The following is a 27338-nucleotide window of genomic DNA, read 5'->3' as shown; positions in this document are numbered from 1 at the left end:
AATACTGACCACAAACATTTCATTTTGTGGTCCTATAATCATATTTTTAAAAAAACATAATCATCTGCTCTATACTTTTCCCATTCTATGTTTGTATTTAATTTTATATTCCTCACTAAAGAAAAACTGAATGGAATGGTTTTGTTTACACATATGTATATTTCCTTTGTGGAAATTTGAAGTCCTAGTCTATGCTTGTTTGTTGATTTTCTCTTAAAGAGCTGGTTTTCATGTCTTAGGTTTCTCATAGTTATAACATATATTTTACTGTAATCTACTTCCTTAGGAGGTAATTATGAGGGAAGAAATATCTGAGAAACACCATTTAGACCCCTTAGTATATGTACACACAAAACTATTCAATAACATTATTATTTTAAATATTTATAGAATAAAATTGTGGGGATAAATTAATTATTAAATAATCTTAGGAATATAATGAGAAAATATTCTACAAAATCAAGACCTCTTTCATTTAAGTAGATTTTTATAGTGAAGTCTATAATAGAATCTCCCAAGGAAATTTTTAAACTCTACAATTATATTAAGATAAAGTACTTGTGGGGGCACCTGAGTGGCTCAGTGGGTTAAGCACTGGACTCTTGGTTTGGGCTCAGGTCATGATCTCAGGGTCATGAGATCAAACACTGCCTCCAGCTCATGCTCACCATGGATTCTACTTGGGATTCTCTTTCCCTCTGCTCTTTCTGCTTTTGCTGTCTATCTCTCTAAAAATAAATAAACCAATCTTTAAAAACAGACAAAACACTTGTGTTAAGTAAATATAAAATAAAATTTTAGGTCCTTGAGAACTGATCATGTAGTTCTTTTCCATCTCTAGTGTGTGATTTAATCATTAAAATCAACTTAACAAGTAGATATTGTTATTATTCTATCTCCTTACAAAATCAACAATTATATAACTCTAAAACTCTTAGAGAAATTTACATTGTGATATTTGATATTTGATCCTTTGCTTTCTTCATAGAAACGGATTATAAAGTAGCATAAACTTCCAAAGAGGAATAAAAAGACCAAAAAAAAAAAGTGTAGCAACTAGAGCCATGAAATTAAACGTTTCTATGAAAATAGGCATTTTAGGGTGCCTGGATGGCTCAGTCCGTTAGGCATCTGCCTTCAGCTCAGGTCATGATCCCAGGGTCCTGGAATTGAGTCCTGAATCAGACTATCTGCTCAGTGGGGAGCCTGCTTATCCCTCTGCCTCTGCCTGCCTCTCTCTCTCTGTCAAATGAATAAATAAGACCTTTAAAAAATGGGCATTTTATCCTATTTTTATCTGAGAGCATTTAAAATATTCTGTCACTTTATGTTGTATCTTGAGAGCAGAGACCATGTTTGATTCTTCTGTATATCTCCAGAATAAAACAGACTGTCTGATATACATTAGGAGTATCTAAATAATTGCTGAATTAATAAACAAGATACCTAGATTGGGCTTATGTTTTCATAAGATCCTTGAGTTACAAGAATATATAGTTTTTAAAAATTTACTTTACACAGGTTTAATATCTTGTATGTATGCACTTGGATCAATAAGGGGTTGGGGGAAAGATGGTTGTTTGGAATGCAAACTAACCAGAGTGCAAACCTCAGTGGAACAGACATTTCTCTTTTTGTTACTAATGTATGACGAAATCACAGACCAGTGACTGGGAAATATTAGGTAATCAATAAATATTTGTTGAGGGCATGAATAAAAGGCAATTTGAGATTGGTGGTATTCTCTATCATGTGGTTCATTTCACAGAATATAATTTAAGGAGTTAAAAAATAAAAAACACATATCAGGGAGATCATATAATAGTTGTCTTTTGGTGATTCACAGACCTGTACCCCTGGGGATAGAGTATTATGCCTCCATCAGAAAGGATGAATACCCAACTTTTGTAGCAACATGGACGGGACTGGAAGAGATTATGCTGAGTGAATTAAGTCAAGCAGAGAGAGTCAATTATCATATGGTTTCACTTATTTGTGGAGCATAACAAATAGCATGGAGAACATGGGGACTTAGAGTGGAGAAGGGAGTTGGGGGAAATTGGAAGGGGAGGTATACCATGAGAGACTATGGACTCTGAAAAACAATCTGAGAGTTTTGAAGGGACGGGGGGTGGGAGGTTGGGGTACCAGGTGGTGGGTATTATAGAGGGCACGGATTGCATGGAGCACGGGGTGTGGTGCAAAAATAATGAATACTGTTATGCTGGAAATAAAAAAAAAATAAAAAACACAGACTTGCTGAGCAGCAGTGAAAGTACAGATGAGGCTGGAGAGAGGAATACATGCACATGGTTAGCAGTGCTTTCTGTAGGAATGCACCTAAAAACTTGTTTTCTGCGAGAGAAAAGAGAAATCTGCACTTCCCCAAGAGAAAGGGAATCAGTGAGCCAGGTGAGAGGTGGTGAGCAAATCTAGAGTGTCAGTGAAGCGATCACTGATGCTGTCCATTTTGGGGTCCAGACAGGGCAGAAGGAATGTGTTCCTAGGACTGCGTTGAAATAGTAAGAGAGGAGAGGGAATAGAGGGAATGAGGAAGAAATGCAGAAAGAGTGGAAGATTGAGAGGTGGAAAGATTTGCTGAGACTTTGGAGGTGCTGCTCTGCTGTTGGAAAAGAATGAACCTGATCGTGAATAGGAGAGAATTGGAGGTCTGTGAAACAGTAAGGTCTGGGAACTGAGTGAGGAGGCTATCAGAAGTGTCGTTAATATGGATGTTGAGTCACTGAGGATAGCTGCCATCCAAATAAAGCTTTGGGATACTAAATATTCCAATGATACCACAAAAGCACTGTATTTGGTGAACAATCCCATCATGACAGTATTCAAGGAGATTGGTCAAGAAACCATGCATGTGACTAACTCAAAACAGTTGCACTTATATTCATGACTAACAGTTAAAAATATTTAAGCTACATGCTCAGCAGAGTCACACTGTGTCACCCGGTTCCTCTGAACCCTGAACAGTGCTCCCATTCCGCTCCGCCTCCAACCACGCCCCCAGCCACGCCCCCAGCCACACCCCAAGTCCCTCCAGAGCCTAGGGCCCCCTCCACTCTGACCCCAATGACCTGCTAACGGATCCTCACCCCACCCCCCAACACCGGGTAACGGACATACCTTCCGGTTCCAGCCCAGAGCTCGTGAGCTGCCAGCCCAGGAGCCTGCCCATCTCCAACCTCTCTCAGCGCCCACCCTGAAGAGCATCTGCCCCCACGGACTTTGGTCCCGCAGCCCTCGCCTCCGCGCCACCTTCGCCTTCGCCCTGGTGCCCGGGCCGCCAGCCATGGCCACCCCGCTGCTCTCCCAAGTGCGCCAGAACTACCACCCCGACTGCGAGGCCGCCGTCAACAGCCAGATCAGCCTGGAGCTCTACGCCTCCTACGTGTACCTGTCCATGGCCTTCTACTTCGACCGCGACGACGTGGCCTTGAAGCACTTCGCCCGCTTCTTCATGCGCCGGTCCCGCAAGGAGACCCAGCACGCCGAGAAGCTGATGGAGCTGCAGAACCAGCGCGGGGGCCGCCTCCGCCTCCGCGACATCAAGAAGCCGGACCGCGACGACTGGGAGGGCGGCCTGAAGGCCATGGAGAGCGCCCTGCACCTGGAGAAGAGCGTGAACCAGAGCCTGCTCGACCTGCACCAGCTGGCCACCGACAAGAACGACGCCCAGCTGTGCGACTTCCTGGAGAGCCACTACCTGCACGAGCAAGTCGAGGCCGTCAAAGAGCTGGGGGGCTATGTCACCAGCCTGCGCAAGATGCGGGCTCCGGAAGACGGCCTGGCAGAATACCTGTTTGACAAGCTCACCCTGGGCGACAGCGACAAAAAGTACTGAGTTGGGACTGTTTCCCCGTAGCCCCAGGGCGCATGGTGACTTGGCCTGATCACCATGCTGAGCATGCGTATTGCCGTATTGCTTCTGCAAAAGGTTCCAGTTCTTTTCTCCCAGTTTTGCCATAAAAAAGTTGTTCGGTTTCAATAAAGTTATTTGGTTCCTAAATAAAAAAAGGTCTCTGGTTGATTTGCATGCAAATCTTTCACCTTTTAGGTTTTAAAACAGGAATCCAGGAGTCCTTGCATCCTCCTAAGCCCATCCACATGCATCTCGGGATCTCGGGAGGTGGAGGGAGATGATATTACATAGGACCCTGGAAAACACAAATCAGTCTTGCCTTTATAAATGATGTGGGGGCAGAGGTGGGTGGTCTGGGGCCCTGGGTGTCAGTGGGTGTATATGTATGGCAAAAGTATAAAAGAACATGGTCTAGAATTTATAACAGTTATCGTCCCTATGGAAAAAGTGAAGAATGGGATCAGGCTGGTATTAAAGCCTTTACTTGAAACAACTTTACTTGGAAACTTTTAGCTTATTAAAATATATAAATGTTAACAATTGTTGCTTCTGGGTAGCAACATTGGAGTCTTAGAAACAGGAATGGCACAATATTTCTTTGACAAGCTTGCCTTGCGCAATAGTAACAGTGTAACTGAACCTTAGGCTGGCTTTCCATACACAGGGGAGTGACTTTGTAGGTCAGCGTTTTAGACGTGCATACTGCCCTTACAAAATATCCAAATACAATTTTCTCCTTCAATTGTATCCTTTCTTCCATTGAAGTAATGTGGTAGCAGAAAACCAAAATTACCTTATTAGAAGAGCTGAAGAAAACATGGTCAAGGCTGAGCCTCCAATTTGTGATATTGAATATGAAGTAGAATAAATCCCCTTGAAAGTTAAGAAAGTGAGTCTGGCTGCTTTGACGAATGTAGGGTGTAGGGAAGAGTTGAAGCTGGGAGGCCAGTCAGGAGATAGTACAGTTGGTCCAATGAGAGATATTGGTGGCTGAACTGGAGGGGAGGCTCATGAATGGATGATGAGACATGTTCTATCTAGCTGGATCTGGATGGGTCAGCAAGATTTGCTCAAAGACCAGAGGTGAAGAATGAGAAATGAAGAAAATAATCTAGGTTCTGATATTTGGACATGAACACCTGGGTTGACAGTAGTGCTATTTATTAATTTGGGGACTTTTGCCAGAGGCATATCTGGGGTGGAGGGGTGGGAAGTCGTATCATGTAAAATCTGAGACACCTATTAGATATCCAAGTAGAACTATCATGCAAGTAGCTGGAAAAATATGAATCTGGAGCTCAGATAGGAAGTCAAGCTGCAGGAGTCCATATAATGTGAAGTCTTGAAACTCAGTTGTGTGCCTGAGATAAAAATGCCTGGTCACAGCCTGGGTGAACACAGAGTTCCCATGGAAACCAGGGAGATGAGAGTGATGGACTGCTTTTCTATGAGGGTTCACTGAAGAGTGAGGGGCACACACTTTCAGCTCTGGGGCTAGAGAGTGGGTTGCCACCATTTTCATCCTGCCCATTGGTGCTTAAAGCCTCAGGGAGCAAAACAGCACCAATGTGGAGCCTCTTACACTGAGCCTGGTCCCCTGGCAAGGAAGGTGTATTTCCACAATGATAAGGACACCTGAGAATCAGTGCAACAGGCCCCTCCCCCAGAAGACCAGCAGGAACAACTGGCTAACACCAAGTTACTGATCATAGAGAACTGCAAAGCTTCAGCTCTTAGGGAAAACAATATATAGCATTCCTGGTTTTTTTTTATTCTTTAGTCTTCCAGTATTATTTTTTCAGCTACTTTTTATGTTTTCAATTATTTATTTGTTCTTTTTAAAAAAAAATATATATATATATATAACTAACTTTTGGTTTCCTTTCATTGTATTTTATTTTATTTTTGTATGTATATATATGTTTTCTGTCCTTCCTATTTGGGGATCTGTTTTGTTTTGTTTTGTTTTGTTTTGTTTTAAACAAGCAAAGGATTTAGTTTTTTGTTTTGTTCTGTTTTGTTAGTTGATTTTTTTCTTATTTTGTTTTTGTTTTTGTTTTTCTTTTTTCTGTTCTTGTTATTGCTGTCTTTTCTCTCTCTTTCTTCTGTTCTTTTCTGGGCAAAATGATGAAATGGAGACATTCACCACAAAAGAATGAACAAGAAGTAGTACTCACTGCCAGGGATTTAATCAATAAGGATATAAGTCAGATATCTGAATTAGAATTTAAAGCAATAACTCTAAAAATACTAACTGGGCTTTTAAAAAGCATAGAAGACACTATAGAATCCCTTACTATAGAAATAAAAGAACAAAGATCTAGTCAGGCCAAAATTAAAAATGCTCTTCCTGAGATGCAGTCCCAAAGAGAGGCTCTAAAAGCAAGGATAAATGAGGCAGAAGGGAGAGTCAGTGATATAGAAGATAAAATGATGGAAAATAAGGAAGCTGAAAGAAGACAGGAAGACAATTACTGGATCATGAGTGAGACTTTGAGAACTCAGCAATTCCATGAAGCAAAGTAATATCCAGATAATAGGGGTCCCAGAAGATGAAAAGACAAAGAGATGGGCAGAAGGTTTATTTGAACAAATTATAGCTGAGACCTTCAATAATAATAATAATAATAATAATAATAATAATAATAATAATAAGATTAGGATCTGGGGAAGGAAAGAGGCATTCAAGTCACGAGGCACAGAGAACCCTCTCAAAATCAATAAAAATATGACAACACTTCAACATGTAATAATAAAGCTTACATATTTCAAAGATAAAGAGAAAATCCTGAAAGCAGCTCAGGACAAGAGGTCCTTAACCTACAAGAGTAGACACATAGGCTGGCAGCAGACCTGTCTACAGAGATTTGGCAAGCCATAAAGGACTGGCATGGCAGATACATTCAATGTCCTAAATGGGAAGAATATGCAGCTAAGAATACTTTATCTAGCAAGGTGCCACTCAGAATAGGAGAGATAAAGAGTTTCCAGGATAAACAAAAACTAAAGGAATATAGCAATTCTTTTTTTTTTAAGATTTATTTATTTTGGAGAGACAGAGTGCATGCATGTGAGTGGGGGGAAGGGGAGAGGGAGAGGAAGAGGGAGAGAAGCAGACTCCCTGCTAAGTGTGGAGGCTGCCCTGAATATTAAAACAATTATCAGTGATTAACAAAACAAGAAGGTAGAAAACTAGTAAATATATATAGGACCCGATCAAATCTATCAACAAATTTGACCTAATTGACATATATAGAATACGCCACCCAACAGCAGAATACATATTCTTTTCAAATGTACATGGAACATTCACTAAGATAGACTATACACTCATGCATGAAAGGAATCTCAATTAATTTTGAAAAATATTAAATCATACACATGTTCTCTGACTACAATGGAATTAAATTGACATCAACAACATAAAGGTACTTGTAGTCCTCCAAAACTGGAAAATTAAATAGCACACTTATAAATAAGCCATGGCTCAGAAAAAATTTGTAGGGAAATTAGAAACTTTTTTGAACTCAATGACCAGCAACACACAAATATAAAAACTAATGGATAAAAATTTGCTGGGACAACTAAAGTAGTGTTTAGAGGGAATTTATAGCTATAAACAATAAAGAAAAGTTAATGAAACAAAACACTGGTTCTTTTAAAAATAGATCAAATTGATAGATCTCTAGATTAGACTGGTCAAGAAAAAAGAGAAAAAACATAAATTGTCAATATCAGGAATGAGAGAGATGGTATTGTTATAGAGCACACAATCTCTTACTGTATAGGTAGGGAATATTATAATTCTATGCCAACATATTTTATAAATTGGATGAAATGGATAAATTCTTTGAAAGACAAAATTACTCAATCTAACACAAGAAGAAACATAAAATCTGAATAGATGTATATTGATGAAAGTAATTTTATTTCTTATTAAACACCTTTACATTAAGAAAATGCCAAGGACAGTTTACTTCACTGATGAATCCTATCACACATTTAAATAAGAAGTAATAATAATTATGTACAATATCTTTCAGAAAATATAGGAAATGGCAACACTTCCTAACTTACTTTATGAGTCTCACATTACTATGGTACTAAAACCAAGCAAAGTCATCATAGGAAGGAAAAATACTACAGAAAACAATCCCTCATGGACATTCAAGGAAAAATCCTTAAAACACGGTACATCAAATCCATCAATATATAACAAAGAAAAATACATCACGAACATTTAGGGTTTAACCCAGGAATGCTAGATTGATTGATACAACATTCAGTAATCAATCAGTTTAATTCAGGATAATAACAGAGTAATGCAGAAAAATGAAACCATCTCAATAGATACATAAAAACATTTCACACAATTTAATGTATATTTAAAGTAAAAACTTTCAGCAAACAGAAAATAGAAAGCAACCCCACAAATTTGATAAATAGCTACTCCAGCTAACATTATTTTTAATGGCGAAATATTGGGCACTTTCCCCCTATGACCAGAAACAAAGGAAAGCAAGTCTGCTCTCATCACCTCTAATCAATATTTTTAGGAGATACTAGCCAGGTAAACAAAGTAAGAAAAGGGGGGAAAGGTATCCCAATTGGAAAGAAAGAGGTTAAACTCTCTTTTTTGACAGACAAGATGATTTATGTATAACTCTAAAGAATTAATTCTAATAGTTGCTAAATTATATCTACAAACAAAAGATTTCAGTATAAAAGATCAATAAAAAATTAATTGTATCTCTACTAATAAACAATGAACAATTGGGAAAATAAAAAATGGAAAAGTTGTCACTTAAAATTGTATAAAAAACACGAAATAATTTGGGATAAATTTTACAAAGTATATATAAGTCCTACATACTAAAAATTTTAAAACTCTGCTTAGTGAAATTAAAGAAGACTAAATAGATGGAGAGAGACAGTATAAACAGATCAGAAGACTAAATATTATTTAAATGACAATCTTTCCTAAATTGGTCTATATATTCTACATAGTTTCAATCAAAATCTCAGCAGGACTTTCCAAAGAAATTGATAACTTAATTCTAATATTTATATGCAAATTCAAAGGTCTCAGGGTAGCCAAAACAATTTTGAAAAAAAAGAAAGCAAAGATGGAAGGCCCATACTGCTTTACTTCAATACTTGCATGAAAGGAACATGAAAGCAACAATAATCAAAAAATTTTGGAATTTGATGGTGTAAGTACATACATTTAGATGAATGGAACACACTAGTCCCACATACATATGTTTGGTTGGATTTAAATGTCAGTTCAATTCAGATGACAATGTCAATTCAGATAATCTTTTCATCAAAAGTTCTAGAACACTTATCTATCAATATCAATAAAGATAAACCTCAACTCTTAACTCATCATATAAACAAAAATTAACTAAAAGTATATTATAAAACTACTCATAAAATGTAAGCTATGGAACTTCCAAAAGACAGTGTAGCAGAAATTCTTTGCAAACTTGGAGTAGACAAAAATTTCTTACATAGGACACAAAACCCACAAATGGTAAAAGAAAAGGTTGGTCAAATGGATTTTAATTAAGATTAAAAGACAAGTTGCAGACTGGAAAACAATATTTATAATGCATATATCGGACAAAGGACTTATGTGATGGTTAAATTTGTGTCAACTCAATGGGTCCAAGGAGTACCCAGGTATTTAGTCAAACATTCAGATCTTGTTCGTGAGGGTATTTCTGGATAAATCAAACATTTGAATTGATAGACTGAGTAAAGCAGATTCCTGATCCCCCTCCTTCCCACCAACGTGGGTAAGCTTCATCCATTCAGTTGAAAGCCTGAATAGAACAAAAGGGCTGACCCTCCTTTGAGTAAGAATGAGTTTTTCTTGCTTTTGAATTCAAACTCATTTGAATTTGATCGGCTTTTCCTGGACATTAAGCCTGCTGGCCCTCTGACTGGAATTATATCATTGGCTCTCCTGGGTCTCCAGTTTGCCAACTTCAAACCTTGGGACTTGCCAGTCTCCAAAATTTCATGAGCTAAACATTACAGTAACTAAATAAATATAAATACAAATATAAGTTTAAATACAGACATACCTCATTTTATTGTGCTTTGCTTTATTGTGCTTCACAGACAATTGTATTTTTTACAACTGAAAGTTTTTGGCAATCTTCATGGAGCAAGTCTATTGGTACCATTTTTCCAATAGCATTTGCTCATTTTGTGTCTCAATGTCATATTCTTGGTAATTCTCACAATATTTCAAACTTGTTCATTACTGTTGAATTTGTTACGGTGATCTGTGGTCAGTGATCTCTGATGTTACTGTTGAAACTGTTTTGGGGCACCATGAAGGATATAAGATGTTGAATTTAATAAATATGTGTTCTGACTGCTCCACTGACAGGCAGTTCTCCCATCTCTCTCCTTCTCTGTGGCCTCCTTATTTCCCATGACACAACAGTATTGAAATTGGGCCAAATATAAAAAAGAAGGAAATGTTTCCATTTGCAACAACATGGATGGAGCTAGAGAGTATCATGCTAAATTGAAATAAGTCAGTCAGAGAAAGATAAGTTTTACTCATGATTTTACTTATGTGGAATTTAAGAAACAAAAGAAACATTAGAGGGAGGAAAACCAAGAAACAGGCTCTTAACTGTAAAGAACAAAGTGATGGTTACAAGAGGGGAGGTAGATGGAGATGTGAGTTAAATAGGTGATGGGGATTAAAGAGTGCACTTGCTGTGAGGAGTAACGGGTGTTTTATGTAAGTGATGAATCACTAAATTCTATACCTGAAACTAATATTACACTGTATGCTAACTAACTGGAATTTAAATAAAAACTTGGAAGAAAAAAAAAAAAGAAACCAGGCCAATTACTAACCCTACAATGGCCATTAAGTGTTCAAGTGAAGGAAGAGTCCTACACTTCTCACTCTGAATCAAAAGCTAGAAATGATTAAGTTAAGTGAGGAAGGCCTGCCAAAAGCCAAGACAGGCCAAAAGCTAGGCCTTCTGTGCCAAACAGTCAAGTTGTGAATGCAAAGGGAAAATTCTTGAAAATTAAAAGTGCTCCTCCAGTGAATATATGAATGATAAGAAAGTGGTAATGTCTTATCACTGACATGGAGAAAGTTTGAGGGGTCTGGCTAGAAGATCAAACCAGCCACAACATTCCCTTATGGGTCAGAGCAAGACTCTGACTATCTTCTCTTCTGTGAAGGCCGAGAGGTGAGGAGGCTGTAGAAGAAAAGTTGGAAGCTAGCAGAGTTTGGCTCATGAGGTTTAAGTTAAGAAGTCATCTCTGCAGCATATAAGTTCAAGGTGAAGCAGCAAGTCCTGATGCAGAAGCTGCAGCAAGTTATCCAGAATATCTAGTTAGAGTAATTTAAAAAGGTGGCTACACTAAAGAACAGATTCTCAATGGATAAAAAAACAACCTCATACTGGAAGATGATGTCATCTGGGACTTTCATAGCTAGAAAGGAGAAGTCAATGCCTGGCTTCAAAGCCTGAAAAGACATGCTGACTATCTTGTTAGGGACTAATGCAGCTGGTGACTAAGTTGAAGCCAAGGCTCATTTACCATACCAAATATCCTAGGGACCTTAAGAATAATGATAACTCTACTCTGCCTGTGCTCTATAAATGGGGCAAAGCAAAGAAGACAGCACATCTGTTTACAGCATGATTTACTGAATAAGCCCACTGTTGATACCCACTGCTCCTAAAAAAAAGATTCCTTTCAAAGAAATCTTGGTCACCCAAGAGCTCTGATGGAGATATATAAGATTATATAAGATTAATGTTGTTCTCATGTCTGCTAACACAACACCCATTCTGCAGTCCATGGATCAAGGAGTAATTTTGACTTTCAAGGCCTTATTATTTAAGAAATACATTTTGTAAGGCTATTATTTGCCATAGATTATGATTCTTCTACTGGATCTTGGCAAAGTAAATCTTTTGTAAAGAATTTACCATTCTAGAAACAACATTTGTGATTCATGGGAAGAAGTCAAGTATCAATACTAACTGGAGTTTGGAAGATGTTGATCCAACCCTCATGGATGATTTTGAGGGGTTCAAGACTTCAGTGTAGGAAGTAACTGCAGATGTAGTGGAAAAAGCAAGAGAACTAGAATTAGAAGTAGAGCCTGTCCATGTTGATACTAAAGTTGGGTACTCATCCTTTCTGAAGGAGGCATAATATTCTGTTGTATATATGGATGGGACTGGAGGAGATTATGCTGAATGAAATAAGTCAAGCAGAGAGAGAGTCAGTTATCATATGGTTTCACTTACTTGTGGAGCATAAGGAATAACTTGGAGGACATTAGGAGAAGGAAAGGAAAAGTGAATTGGGGAAAATCAGAGGAAGAGATGAAGCATGAGAGACTGTGGACTCTGAGAAACAAACTGAGGGTTTTGGAGGGGAGGGGGAGGAGGTTAGGTGAGCCTGGTGGTGGGTATTATGGAAGGCACGTATTGCATGGAGCACTGGTGTGGTGCATAAACAATGAATCTTGGAACACTGAAAAAAAAAAAAAAAAAAGAGCCGGAAGAGGGGACTGAATTGCTGTAATCTCATGATGAAATTTTAATGGATGAAGAGTTGCTTTTTTTTTTTGGTAAGTAGGCTCCATGCCCTGCATGAAGCCCAATATGGGGCTTGAATTCATGACCCTAAGATCAAGACCTGAGCTAAAATCAAGACTCAGACACTCAACCAACTGAGCCACCCAGGCACCCTGAGGAGTTGCTTCTTATGGATGAGCCAAGAAAGTGGTTTCCTGAGATGGAATCAAATTCTGGTGAAGATGCTGTGAAGATTGTCAAAATGAAAAAAAAAAAAGATTAGAATATTACATAAACTTAGTTGATAAAACAGAGGCAGGATTTGAGAGGACTGACTCCAATTTTTGAAATAAATTCTACCACGGATAAAATGCTATCAAACAGCACCACACGCTACAGAGAAATCCTTCATGAAAGAAAGATGAGGCAAACTTCTTTTGTCTTATTTTAACAAATTGCCACAACAAACCTATCCTTCATCAGCCACCACCCTGATCAGTCAGCAGCCATCATTAACAAGGCAGGACATTCTACTAGCAAAAAGATTATAGCTCACTGAAAGCTCAGATGACAGCATTTTTTAGCAATAAAGTATTTTTACTTAATTTTTTTTAGCATTACAGTATTTTAAAATTAAGGTATATACATCGTTTTTAAGACAATGTTATTGCACACTTTACAGACTATAGTATAACATGATCATAAACATTTACAGGCACTGGGAAACCAAAAAAAAATCATTCAACTCAATTTATTGCAATACTTGCTTTACTGTAATGGTCTGGAACTGAACCTATAATATCTCACAGGTATGCCTCATTTTATTTTTTTTATCCATTCATCCATTAATAGACACTAAAGTTATTTCCATGTGTTGGCTACCATAAATAATAGCAACATGCTGGATCATATGGTAGTTTTATTTTTAATTTTTAGAGGAACCTCCATACTTTTCTCCATAGCAGCTGCAAAATTTATATTTCTATCAACATTGAACAACTGTTCCCTTCTCTTTATACCTTCACCAACACTTATTTTTGTCTTTTTGATTCTAGCCATTCTGACAGGTGTGAAGTGATATCTAATTGTGGTTTTGATTTGCATTTCCCTGATGGTGAGTAATGCGGAACAGCTTCTTATGTATCTGTTGGCTCTCTGCATGTCTTTTTGGAAAAAGGTCTATTCAGACCTTCCTCCCTTAATTTTTGTGAAGGATATAACTCATGTGGTGTGGTTAACACACCACAATATTACACAGAGTATTCAGAATCTGCTGATATTACTTTCACCAGTGTATTGTGTAGTTTCATACACTTTGATGTAACTAATTAGCATCCTTTCATATCAGCTTGGAAAACTCCTTTTAGCATTTCTTGTAAGCCAAGCTGAGTGGTGATAACTCCTTCAGCTTTTGTTTTGGAAAGTCTTTATCTCACCTTTGTTTCTGAAGGACAACTTTGCCATGTAAAGTATTCTTGGTTGGATATTTCTTTCCTTCAGCACTTTGAATATATTTCCCATTCTCCCCCTACCTGAAAGATTCCTGATGAAAAATCTGCTGATAGCCTTATGAGTGGGTTCCCTTATATGAGAGAATTTTTTTTCTCTTGCTACATAAAAAAAATTCTCTTTTGCCTTTATTTTAGACAACTGTATTATAATATTTCTTAGAGAAAAAAATTTTGGGTTGAAATTTGGGGGTTGACCTATTAGTTGCATGAAATTGGACATCCAAATCTCTCCCTAGTTTGGAAAGTTTCAGCCATTATTTCTTCAAATAAGCTTTCTGTTCTTTCCTCCTTCTCTTCTTCTGGAATTTCAATGATGCATGCATTGTTTCTCTTAATGGGATCCCATAAATCCTGTCTTCATTCCTTTTTATTCTCCTTTCCTTTTCATTCTATGACTGTATAATTTCAAATATTCTGTTTTGAGTTCACAGATTCCTTCTGTTTAATACAGTCTGATGTTGAAGCTCTTTAGTAAATTCTTGAGTTCAGTTACTGTATTCTTCAGCCCCCAAATTTCTGTTTCTTTTTTTTTTTCTTATAGCAAAACTTCTCATTTTGATTTTGTATTACTTTCCTGATTTTGTTAAATTGTTGATGTGTGTCCTTTTGTAGATCTCTGAGCTCTCCCAGTATTTTTTTCATGGATAGCAAAAAATTGCTGATTTTTGTGAGAGGAGAGAGACTGGGGTCTCATCTCCACCATCTTGGTGACATCACTTCTCCAAGCCATCTTTCAAATAACACTAAACCACTTCACGGGTAGTGTGAGTATCTTAAAACACAATAATCCTGTTTCTTTCCTCTTGTCCTTTGTATCTTTGATGTCATTCCTTTCATTTATATATAAACATACATAAACGTGTATGTTGGATGACATATATATGCATATATATATATATTATATATATACAAGCACCCACAATTGAATACATTGTTGCAATTAATTAATTAATTAATTAATTATTGTTGCTATTATTTTAAACAGTTATCTGTTAGGGCAATTAAAAATAAAACCAAAGTTTTTATTTTACTTTCCCTTATTCCTCCTTCAATGCTCTTCCTTTAAATATATCTAAGTTTCTAACCTATATTATTTTCTTTCTAAAGAATTTCTTTTACTATTTTTTGAAAGACAGGTCTACTGGCAACAAATTCCCTCAATTTTTGTCCAAGAAAGTCTTTATTTCCTCTTCTTTTTTGAAAGATAATTTCACAGGGTACAGAATCTGTTTGTAGGGTTTTGTGTCTTTCCACATTTTGTTTTTCTACATCTTCTTTACATGGTCTCTAAAAAGTCTGATGTAATTATTATTTTTGTTCCTTTATGGGCAGGGAGCTATTTTCCTTTGGCTTCTTTCAGGAATTATTTTTATCCTCAATTTTCTGTAATTTGAAAATGATATGCCTAGGAATAGTTTTTCTTTGCATTAAGCTGTTTAGAGTCTGCTGAGCTTTCTGATTGTGGTTTAGTGTCTGACTTTAATACGGGGCAAAATTCTTAGTCATTATTGTTTCAAATATTTCTTTAGTTCCTTTCTCTTTTTCTTTTCCTTTTGGTATTTCTATTATATATATGACACTTTTTAAACATATATATATATATATATATATATATATATGTATATATATATATATACTTTTACATATATGTAATGTTTGCAATTGTCATATGTTCTCTTTTATATATATATAAAATATGTATTATATATATAAATTCCTATAATATATATATATATATATGTAACTTTTGTAATTGTCCTACATTCCTTGGATATTCTGTCCTTTGTTTCTTTGTTTGTTTTCAGTCTTTTTTCTCTTTACTTTCAGTTCTCTGCTGTTTTTTTTTTTCTTTGAGTCTCCGTTATCTTTGCTTTTTAGTTTTGTTTTCAGCTCAGAGATTCTTTTTTCTGCAATGTTCAATCTAGTAATAAACCTTCTAAAGGCATTCTTCATTTCTGTTGCGATGTTTTTCATTGTTACCACTACGTTTTGGTTCCTTCCTAAGATTATCTTAAGATGATCTCTCTGCTTACATTATGCATCTGTTGTTGCATGCTGTCTACTTTATTCACTAGCACCCTTAGCATATTAATCACGGTTGTTTTAAATTCTTTGATAATTCCAACTCACCTGCCATTACTGGTTCTGATGCTTCCTTTGTCTCTTCCAAGGATTTTTTTTTTTTGTCTTTTAGTATGCTTTGCAATTTTTTCTCAATTGCTTAATATGATATACTGGATTTAAAAAAAAACTGTTATAAATGAGCCTTCGGTAACAGAGTGGTAAGGGGTGGGGAAAGGGGAAGCATTCTATAAGTCTTATGATTAGGTTTCAATCTTTTAGTGAGACTATGCCTCTAGACTGTAAACTTGACAAGTGTTTCTTAGTTTTTTCTATCCCCTTAGGTGGGACAGGACCTCTGTAGTGAGCTGGAGCTTATTATTTACCTTCTTCTACATATCAGAAGAGGTACATTCTCTATAAGATGGCAATTCAACTGGTAGGTATCTGGCTAAGGGAAACTCTCAAGTGCATATAGACACAAGGAACTTCCTACAAGGATATACATGGCAAAATATTTCTGTAATAGGAAAATACAATGACAACAATAAAAACAAGAAGTAATATGCAAACAAAACAACAAAAATACATAAAATATAGATGGTAAAACAGGCATAAAATTACTTTGTATAAAGGAGTCAAGATATTTAAGTAAGGTCTATATATATCTACATGGGCAAATTTTATAGCCCCAAGAAGCAAGTTTCACAAATAACATCAAAACCACTCCTATAAATATTAAACACACCTCAAACAACACTAACTACACAGATAGAAAAAGTGTGAACACATAGACAGGAAACATAAACTACACTTCAAGGTAATGGTTACCTCTCTGGAGGAAGACCTTAGAGAATGCCATTGTGGAGGCATGCCGAAGAAGCTTCTGACCCCAAAATATTTAATTTCCTTAAAAAAAGAAAATGAACGGAAGCAAGCATGACAAAATGTTAACTAACATTGAATGCATCTGGATAGAGGATAGATGGGTGATTTTTTATATTATCACCTACATTGCTTTTGCACATTAGAAACAGTGCATAGAAAGACAAGAGGAGTTACATCATCCTTGCTCTGGAAGTGTGTCAGTTATGGACTATACTATGTATGAGGTGCTGTAAATGTCAAAGTGGAGTCTGCTTTTTTAAAAAAATTTCCCAAAATACTTGACCTTGGGGTTATTGTTTCAAGGAAAGTCTTGTGGGATGATGACTATCAGAGCACATTCAAGAAGCACTGCCTTATTATTAGATGGCAGATACCATCAGGAAACATTAAATGTCATTATTAGTCACAACACACAAATGAAGACACAGACTTAAGCTTCTTAATTTGGGACTGTCATACCCATCCTTGAGGTTTCCCCTTTACCCACTTTGTCCTCATTTGATGGTTGAAATCAGGCAATTTAGATCTGTAGATAGTTCAAAGTCGGGAGTGTTAGGGATCCTCAATATCACTACTAATGTCAGAGGTTCACTAAAAGGACTCATGTAAAAAAAAATCATAGAACTCAATATATGGTTGTACAGTTGTACTCAGGACTAAGATCTATCACAGCAGTGCAGAAAGGATGCAGGGCCAGAACTTAAAGGGAAAAGACACAGGTGGAGTTTGGAGGAATTGATGTGCAGGCCTTCTTATGCTCTCTGCCTCCAGTGAAGGCTCACACAGAGCATCCTCTTTCCCCAGCAAAAAATGCAGCAACATGTGTGATGTTTCTGGCCAGGGAAGCCCTTTGATACTAATTTTAGGATTTTTACGGGAGGCTTGTCACAAAGGCACACTCTGCTTATCAAGTAGCGAAAGTCCAGACTTACAGGAGGAAGACAGGTACCCAGAATAAGACACATTGTGCAAACAGTCTAAGCATTATAGACACCCTTATCAATTAGGGAGTGTTAAGAAATCTTCTGATTCTGGCTCAAAGTGAGACTGAAGCAATAACAGTATCTGTTGAAGAATTTAGTGATATATGGAGAAGCATAATCTACACTAAAAACTCAGCAGACCGTCTTGTTACACAATATTTATAACAATAAATATGCTCATATAAATCCATGCTTTCCTTGGATAGTTCTTAGTTTTCAATGTTTAATTTTACTTGACATAATTCAAAAAAATAGGGCAAAGGGTAAGAAAAGGGTTTTTGGTTATTTTTCTAGATGGAAACAGATGTATACTGGAGAACTTCAGGAGGAACTAATGTATTCCAGTCACAGAGCCCAAACATGATTTCATTTGTTCATCCTAAAATTTCACATTTTAGTGAATAGGTTTCCTTTCTTAATTTTTATTTTAAAACTTTCCAAATCAAACTTTACATACTATCTTCTTAAAAGAAAATTTCAGCATTGTTAAAATTCAACTTTATTTTTCTTCTTTCAAGAGTAGGTTAAATTTCAAACAAATTGGCTTTCTTGCTTCTAGGGTTGTCTTTCCACCACTTTCTTAAAAAAATAAAAATTGTTGGGGGCACCTGAGTGGCTCAGTGGATTAAAGCCTCTGCCTTCGGCTCAGGTCATGATCCCAGGGTCCTGGGATGGATCCCCGCATCGGGCTCTCTGCTCAGTGGGGAGCCTGCTTCCCCCTCTCTCTCTCAACCTGCCTCTCTGCCTGCCTGTGAACTCTTGTCAAGTAAAAAAAAAATCTTAAAAATTTTTTTTTAAAAATAAAAATTGTTATTTATTTCAATGTTATATAATATTACATATTAATGAATTATTAAATAATGACTTGATAGGACAATTACCTTTAAATTGTACCATATTCCCATGGATTAAAGAGATTACAAAAAATGAAACCATAAAGATCTAGGGGTAGTTCTTCTTTTCCTCTTCCTTTTCCCTTCTTTTCCAGAACAACTCAGTCATAAAGCCATTAGGTAGAGACAACCAGGAGAGGCATGTGCACCAGGATAGCGAAGGCCATGGTGGCTCGGAGTGAGGTAAGATAAGCAGCTGCATAGGAGGGAGGTCCACCATGGGTGACGGAGATTGAACAGGGTGAATAGGGTGCTCATACATGAGAGTGGACTGGCTCAGGGTGTCAGAGACTGAGTAGAGGGAGTCCACACAGTGACATCCAGCTACAGCAGCCCTACAGTCCCAGTGGGGTAAGGAAGTAGTTATAAAAGAGGTGCTGGTGATGGCAAAGGGAAATTGCTGCATATAAGGAAATGATCAAATAAGTGATAGTTTAAGGATAATGATATCCAGGAAGAAACTGAGATGAATATTGTAGTGATGGATTGAAATTGGAGGTGTCGGTGTGAAGTAATGGTTTTCAGTATTGTAGATACACATGGATATAAACACAGATACATAAATGTTTATGTGCATATATGTGTGTGTACCTATCTGTGTGTATGTGTGTATGCAAATATTCCCTTCCTCTGTCCAAATAGAGGGAATGGGAGCAGCAACACCATAATGTTAATAATTGCATGAAGCATGCAGATCTTGGTTTCCGAATACTATTCTCCCTTAACAGAATCAGGGTTCCTTGGAAAAATGGCTGATTTTAAAACTGGGAAAGAGAAAGTCCAAATGAACTTGGAACATCTTATTGTAGCATGAATAAGTACTCAAAGAATTATGGGTGACATGTCAAAAAGACAGAGAAGCCAGCTTACAGGGAGTCAAGACTTAAAGTACCTTGTTAAGAAATACAATTCCTATCTTTTGTCTAATCTTCTATCAGGTTGTATATGAGCTTATCATATAGCTTTTTCAGATTCTTTACCTATTCTGTAAACTAATTCTTTCTGGGATATATCTGTGGAATATGTAGTTCCTCATTTGTGGTTTATCTGGTCATTGTCTTCAAGTCATCTTTTGTTTTTTGGGTTTTTAAATTTTTTTATTTAAATTCCCATTATTTAACATACAATGTAATATTAATTTCAGGTGTACAATATAGTGATATGTGTGGAAAATGTCTTCTCATTTGTGGCTTACCTGGTCACTGTCTTTAAGGTATCTTTTGATGAACAGTCATTATTAATTTTAATAAAGCTGAATTTGTCAATTTTTCCTTTATGGTATGTGCTTTGTGGGCCTTGTTTTATAATGTTTTTCTACCCCACATTATAAAGATCATGTGCTACATTGTCTTCTAAAGATTAAAACCTTCACCTTTTACAATTTGGTCTCTAATCCACATATGATGTTTGTTCATGTATGGAGTGATACAGAGAGACAATTCCTTTATTTGTCTATGGGACACCATTTACTATCCTAAGGAATAGTCATTTCTTTTCCCACCTGAGTATTCTTTTTTTTTTAATTTTTAATTTTTTATAAACATATATTTTTATCCCCAGGGGTACAGGTCTGTGAATCACCAGGTTTACACACTTCACAGCACTCAGCAAAGCACATACCCTCCCCAATGTCCATAATCCCACCCCCTTCTCCCAAACCCCCTCCCCACAGCAACCCTCAGTTTGTTTTGTGAGATTAAGAGTCACTTATGATTTGTCTCCCTCCCAATCCCATCTTGTTTCATTGATTCTTCTCCCACCCACTTAAGCCCCCATGTTGCATCACCACTTCCTCATATCAGGGAGATCATATGATAGTTGTCTTTCTCTGCTTGACTTATTTCGCTAAGCATGATATGCTCTAGTTCCATCCATGTTGTCGCAAATGGCAAGATTTCATTTCTTTTGATGGCTGCATAGTATTCCATTGTGTATATATACCACATCTTCTTGATCCATTCATCTGTTGATGGACCCACCTGAGAATTCTAACCCAACACCAGTAACAAACTGCCATAATTATTATAACCTTATGATAAATTTTTTAAAAGATTTTATTTATTTATTTGACAGACAGAGAGATCACAAGTAGGCAGAGAGGCAGGCAGAGCAAGGAGGGAAAGCAGGCTGCCTGCTGAGCAGAGAGCCCGATGCAGGTCTTGATTCCAGGACCCTGAGATCATGACCTGAGCTGAAGGCAGAGACTTAACCCACTGAGCCACCCTGGCACCCAACCTTATGATAAATCTTAATATCCAGTAAAGAAAAAAAGAACTCTTTTGAAACCTCAACTCCCAGACACTAGCCAAGGGCCAAGTTTTTAAGTAGGCCTTCCTAAGGATACCAGTCTCAGGTCTGTTATGCTAACTCTTCTCTGCAGAGGACAATCGGCAGAGATCTCAGATAATGGAATCAGGTATTAAAGAATCTGACGGGAGAGAATGATAAGCTGAAGCCAAAAAGCTGAAACCTACTAAGGAAAATGAGAGCTTTGCATTAAAGTCCGTAAGACTGATTACTAGAGAAGACCCAGCTTGACAGCAATTAATGTGAAAAAAACCCACAAGAGTTTACTTCTTAATATGAATTAACAGTGTTAACTGAGCCATCAGAAAAACTACTGGAATCTTATTATAAATTAATGGGAGTGTCATGTCCAAATTAATGGACTGAGAACTCCCATGGTATTCTGAAACGATCAGACATCATTTGGAAAATGGGTGTTTTTCTAAGGTTCTTATGAAATATGAAAAAATAAGAGCAGTACAATGGGTAGTGTGGGTTGCTACGGTGACACTGATATGTGAGCAGTCTTATCATTTTTTAAAAAGATTTTATTTATTTACTTGACAGACAGAGATCACAAGTAAGCACAGAGGCAGGCAGAGAGAGGAGGAAGCAGGTTCCCTGCTGAGCAGAGAGCCCAATGATGCGGACCTCCATCCCAGAACCCTGGGATCATGACCTGAGCCAAAGGCAGAGGCTTTAACCCACTGAACCACCCAGGCGCCCCAAGTCTTAATATTTTTGAAATGAGGTTTTGAAAAATTTTAAATGAGTCATAGTAATTTTCTTTTGCTCCATTTGGCAGAAATGAGAACAAGAATGGCAGCTTTAGGGAAGCAGATGCAGAGATAATATAAAAAGGAATTAGAAGAGCCCAACTCTGGAATTCGCTGACTCAGGCAAGAATGCGTTTCCCAGTAATGGAAGCATTTGCATAGCTGAAGGAACATGTATCTCTATACTGATAAGACCCTGAACTAGAAGACCTGTAGAGTCTCTTTCCACTCTAAAATTCTTGACCCTATGGTTTTATTGATGTAGACATTTTTCATTGAACCTATGGCTTAGACGCTGCTGAACTGAAAGCCAAAGTAAAAGCAAGAATGATCTTTGCCCAGTGTCTCTGATTTTGACTATGAGTGTTGCAGCAAGAACCATGGGTATACTCACAAGCACTGAGGGCTCATTTCATAATATTTCCTCATAGACACAAGGCCCTAAATATAGAGACAAAAACGTCACAGTAGTTTTTTTTTTTCTTTTCTTCTTTTTGAGAGAGAAAGTGCATGAGCGGGGGGAGGAGAATCTTAAGCAGTTTCCATGCCTCCAGTGCAGAGCCCAACACAGGCCTCAATCTCCTGGTTCTGAGATTATGACCTGGGCTGAAATCAAGAGTCAGATGCTTAATAGAATGAGCCACCAGGCATCCCTTCACCTACAGAACTAATCCTCAAGGATTGTATGACAAACATCAAAACTCTACTTCAATGAGGGAACATATTAGATTTTAGATATGATTTCAATAAACATCAGGAAATGCCTTAGTATCAACTGGCCAGAATCCCTCACATTCTACCATTAAAAATTAATTTTTCTGAATCTTAAAAATATGTTGATTTTCATAAAACCCTTACTAAAAAGAAACATTCAGAACTTCCAGGAAAGATGGTGAATTAGGAGGATCCTAGGCTCACCTTGCCCCATGTTATACCTAGATAACATCCACATCAGAATAAATAAACTAGAAAATTACCCAAACACGGGCAGAATAGGCTTTCCACAGCTAGATGTAAAGAAATGGCCACATTGAAGAGGGTAGGAAGGTCAGGAGAGGAGACTTGTCAAGGGCCAAACTGACATGCAGGACTGTCGGTGGGAGGGAGGGAAACCACAGGTGTGAGAAGAGAGAGGAGAAGATCCCACCCCAGGCACCCCAGGCACCCCAGGCATGGGGACCTAAACTGGAAAGACAAATCCCCATAATATTTGGCTTTGAAAACCACAGGGACCTAATATGTGAGTTCTTACAACTAGTGGAGCTTAACAGCAGAAGCTTTAAAAATCAGTGGCTCTGCTCTGGGAAAACCAGAGGGCAATAGGAAACTGATTAGCCACTCTTACAGAGAAAGCACAAAAAACAGTTTTGCTGAGACGAAGCACAGAAGCAGCAGTTTGAAAAATGCCTGGGGTATAGGGGAATGAAATTTGTTTAGCAATCTCAGAGCCTGTACTGGGGGGCAAGGATTGTTGGAAGACATACCCAAGAACAAAAGGGTTAGAGGGTACCTTTTCCCTCCCCTTCCCATTAGCCTGGTTACATGGACACCAGTTAGGACTGACACAGCGCCAACACTCCCCACATATCTTGCTAACACTGTGTTCTGCCCTGACGTGTTTTTGAAGATCTGCCTCCTATGAACCAGCCAGCCTCAGAAGTTTTTCCCACGTGGCTGCACCTGAGCTCCCACAGTAGACCAGCATGGAACTTGCTGGCACCACACAACCCACTCCCATATTTTCCTGGAGACCTGACCCCTCTAATACACCCTTGCCCGGAGCCCAATCAAAGCAGGCCCATAGGCCCACAAGGTGTGAGCTGCCTCAACAGGGGCCAGCAGCACTCCAAAGTCACTCCTGCTCAAGGGAAAGGAGACAATAACCTCACAAACCAGTCCAACTGTAGCCTCACCAGTGGGTTTGGAACAGACATTTTGCTTAACTGTAGGCTCTATCCACCAGCGAATCTTCTCAGGGAACAACACAGGGAGAGCACCCTGTAGTTCTGTGATACTAGAGCTCTGGCAAACACCTGTTCTAACTCAACTCAAGCCCAAGGTGGTTCGAGACTGGCCCACTAACAATACAGAGACCAAACCCTGCTTGCAAGAGGGAAAGAGAGCCATTTCAAATGAATGCACTAAAGACAAACACAGCTCAGCCACAACAATAAGGTGCACACAACACACATAGAAGACACTCCTAAAGAACCAGGGTGTGGTGAAAAGGGCACATTGCACTGCAGGGCACTATGGGACCACTTCTTCATAAGAACAGAATTTTCAAGAGCAGGAGACAGACCTGACTTTTCTAACACAGTAAGTTAGACAAAATGAGAAGATAAAGGAATACACCCCAAATGAAAGAACAGAACAAAATCACAGCATAAGAGCTAAACAAAATGGAGATAAGAAGAGAGCAAGAGAAGAAACAGAGAATAACTAGAAAAGTAACCATACAAAATGGCAATAAACACGTACCTATAAGTAACTGCTTTGATGAAAATGGACTAAGTGTACCAGTCAAAGGACATAGGGTGATAGAATGGATGAAAAAATCAAGACCCATCTGTATGTTGCCTATGAGAGACTCATTTCAGACCGAAAGACACAATGTATCATGCAAATGGATGTGAAAACAAAGCCAAGGTATAAATACTTATATCAGACAAAACTGACTTTAAAACAAAAATTCTAATAAGAGATGAAGAAGGACTTACATAATCATAAAGGGTATAATCGAGCAAGAACATATAACAACTATAAATATTTATGCACCCAACATAGGAGCACTAAAATCCATAAAACTACTAATAACAAATGTAAAGGAAGTAATTAATAGTAATACAATAAAGTAGGGGATATTAACATCTCACTTTTATCAAGGATAGATCATCCAAACAGAAAATTAACAAGTCAACAGGGACCAGGTGGATCTAACAGACATATTGAGAACTTTCCATACTAAACAGTGAAACACAGCATTCTTTACAAGTGCACATGGAACATTCTCCAGAATAGATCACATGTTAGGCCACAAAACAAATCTCAACAAATTAAAAAAGACTGAGGTCATACCATGTATCTTTTCAGACCATAACACAGTGAACTAGAAATCAACCACAAGAAAAAAATCTGGAAAGAACACAAATACATGCAGGTAAAATAATATGTTATTAAACAACAAATGGGTCAACCAAGAAATCAAAGATGAAAACAAGAAAATACATGGAGACGAATGAAAATAAATACACAATTTGTGTACTTAAAAAATGAGAACAAACAAAATCCAAAACAGTAAAAGGAAGAAAATAATAAAAATTAGAGCAGAAGTAAATCATATAGGAGCTAAAACAATAATAGAACAGAGCAATGAAACCAGGAGCTGGTTCTGTGAAAAGATAACAAAACTGGTAAACCTTTAGATAGACCAATAAGAAAAAAAAGACTCAAACAAAATGAGAAGTGAAAAGGAAGAAATAATAACTGACACAACAAAAATACAAAGGATTATAAAAGAATATTATGAAAGATTATATGCCAAAAAATTGGACAGTGTAGAAGAAAACTCACAGAAACATACAATCTCCCAAAATTAAAACAGGAAGAAATAGAATATTTGAACAGACCAATTACCAGAAATGAAATTGAATCAGTAATCAAAAAACTTCCAAAAGAACAAAAGTCCAGGACTAGATGACTTCACAGGTGAATTCTACTGAACATTTAAAGAAGAGTTAATACCTAGTCTTCTCAAGCTATCCCCAAAACAGAAGAGGATGGAAATCCTCCAAATTCATTCTAGAAGGCCAGCATCACCCTGATACCAAAACCAAAGACATTACAAAAGAAAAGAGAACTTTGCTCCACTATCTCTGATGAACATAGATGTAAAAATCCTCAACAAATTATTAGCAAACCAAATCCAACAATAAATTAATAAAGTCACTCACCACAATCAAGTAGGATTCATTCCTGGGATGCAAGTGTGGTTCAATATTTGCAAATCAATCAACGTGATACATCACATCAAGAGAAAGGATAAAAACCATATGATCATCTCAATAGTTGCAGAAAAAAGCATTTGACAAAGTACAACATCCATTCATGATAAAAAAAAAAAAACCTCAACAAAGCAGGTTTAGCAGGAACATATCTCAACATAATAAAGTCCATCTATGAAAAGCCCACAGTAAACGTCATATTCAGTGGTGGAAAACTGAGAGCTTTTCCCTTAAGGTCAGGCACAAGACAAGGATGTCCACTCTCACCACTTTTATTCAACATAGTACTGGAAGTCTTAGCCCCAGCAATCAGACAACAAAAATGAATAAAAAGCATCCAAATTAGCATGGAAGAAGTAAAATTTTCATTATTTGCAGATGATCTGATACTATATATAGAAAATCTGAAAGACTCCACCAAAAAATCTGTTAGAACAGATAAAAAAATTCAGTAAGGTCACAGGACACAAAATCAATGTACAGGAATCCATTGCATTGCTATACATTAATAATGAAGCAACAGAAAGAGAAATTAAGAAAACGATCCCATAGGGGCACCTGGGTGGCTTAGTAGGTTAAAGCCTCTGCCTTCGGCTCAGGTCATGGTCTCAGGGTCCTGGGATCGAGCCCCGCATCGGGCTCTCTGCTCAGCAGGGAGCCTGCTTCCCTTCCTCTCTCTCTGCCTGCCTCTCTGCCTACTTGTCTGTCAAATAAATAAATAAAATCTTTAAAAAAAAAAAAGAAAGAAAACAATCCTATTTACAATTGCACCAAAGATAATAAAGTACCTAGAAATAAAATTAACCAAGGAAGTAAAAGACCTGTGCTCTGAAAACTATAAAACATCAATGAAAGAAATTGAAGACAATATGAGCAAATGGAAAGACATTCTAGGATTGTGGATTTGGAGGAAAAGTATTGTCAAAGTATCCATGACATATACAGCAATGTGCAGATTTAATGCAATCCCTATCAAAATACCAATAGTATTTTTCATCGAACTAGAAAAAACAATACTAAAATTTGTATGGAACCACAAAAGACCATGAATAGTCAAATAAATCTTGAAAAGGAAGAACAAAATAGGAGGTATCATAATCCCAGATTTCAAGATATACTACAAAGCCATAGCAGTCAAAACAGTATGATACTGGCACAAAAATAGATGCATAAATCAATGGAACATAATAAAGAGCCCAGAAATAAACCCATGATCATATGGTCAAATAATTTTCAGCAAAGGAAGCAAGAATATGCAATGGGAAAAAGTCTCTTCAACTACTGGTGCTGGAAAAACTGGACAGCTACATGAAAAAGAAAAAACTCTACTACTTTCTTACACTATATGTGAAATTAAACTAAAAAATGGATTAAAGACCTAAATGTGAGACCTGAAACCATAAAAATTGTAGAAGAAAGCATAAGCAGTAATTTCTGACATCAGCTGTAGTCACATTTTTCTAGATGGGTCTCCTGAGGCAAG

General features: G+C 37.3%; 1 protein-coding gene and 1 long non-coding RNA gene across 2 annotated transcripts; both read left to right on the top strand.

Moving 5' to 3' along the window:
- Window positions 1-3135: 3135 nt before the first annotated feature.
- LOC116582751 (ferritin heavy chain-like) lies at window positions 3136-4039 on the top strand. The gene has a single exon (XM_032330454.1). The coding sequence runs from the start codon at window positions 3305-3307 to the stop codon at window positions 3854-3856; it is 552 nt and encodes a 183-aa protein (XP_032186345.1). The 5' UTR covers window positions 3136-3304; the 3' UTR covers window positions 3857-4039.
- Window positions 4040-7450: 3411 nt separating this feature from the next.
- LOC116582124 lies at window positions 7451-25484 on the top strand. The gene is made up of 3 exons (XR_004282388.1): window positions 7451-7463; window positions 19563-19567; window positions 25408-25484. It is a non-coding gene; the product is annotated as an uncharacterized LOC116582124 (long non-coding RNA).
- Window positions 25485-27338: the final 1854 nt, after the last annotated feature.

This window comes from Mustela erminea, chromosome X (assembly GCF_009829155.1).
Source record: "Mustela erminea isolate mMusErm1 chromosome X, mMusErm1.Pri, whole genome shotgun sequence".
NCBI lineage: Eukaryota > Metazoa > Chordata > Mammalia > Carnivora > Mustelidae > Mustela > Mustela erminea.
Note: the sequence above shows the minus strand (reverse complement) of the source record. Positions and strands in the feature narration are given on the sequence as shown.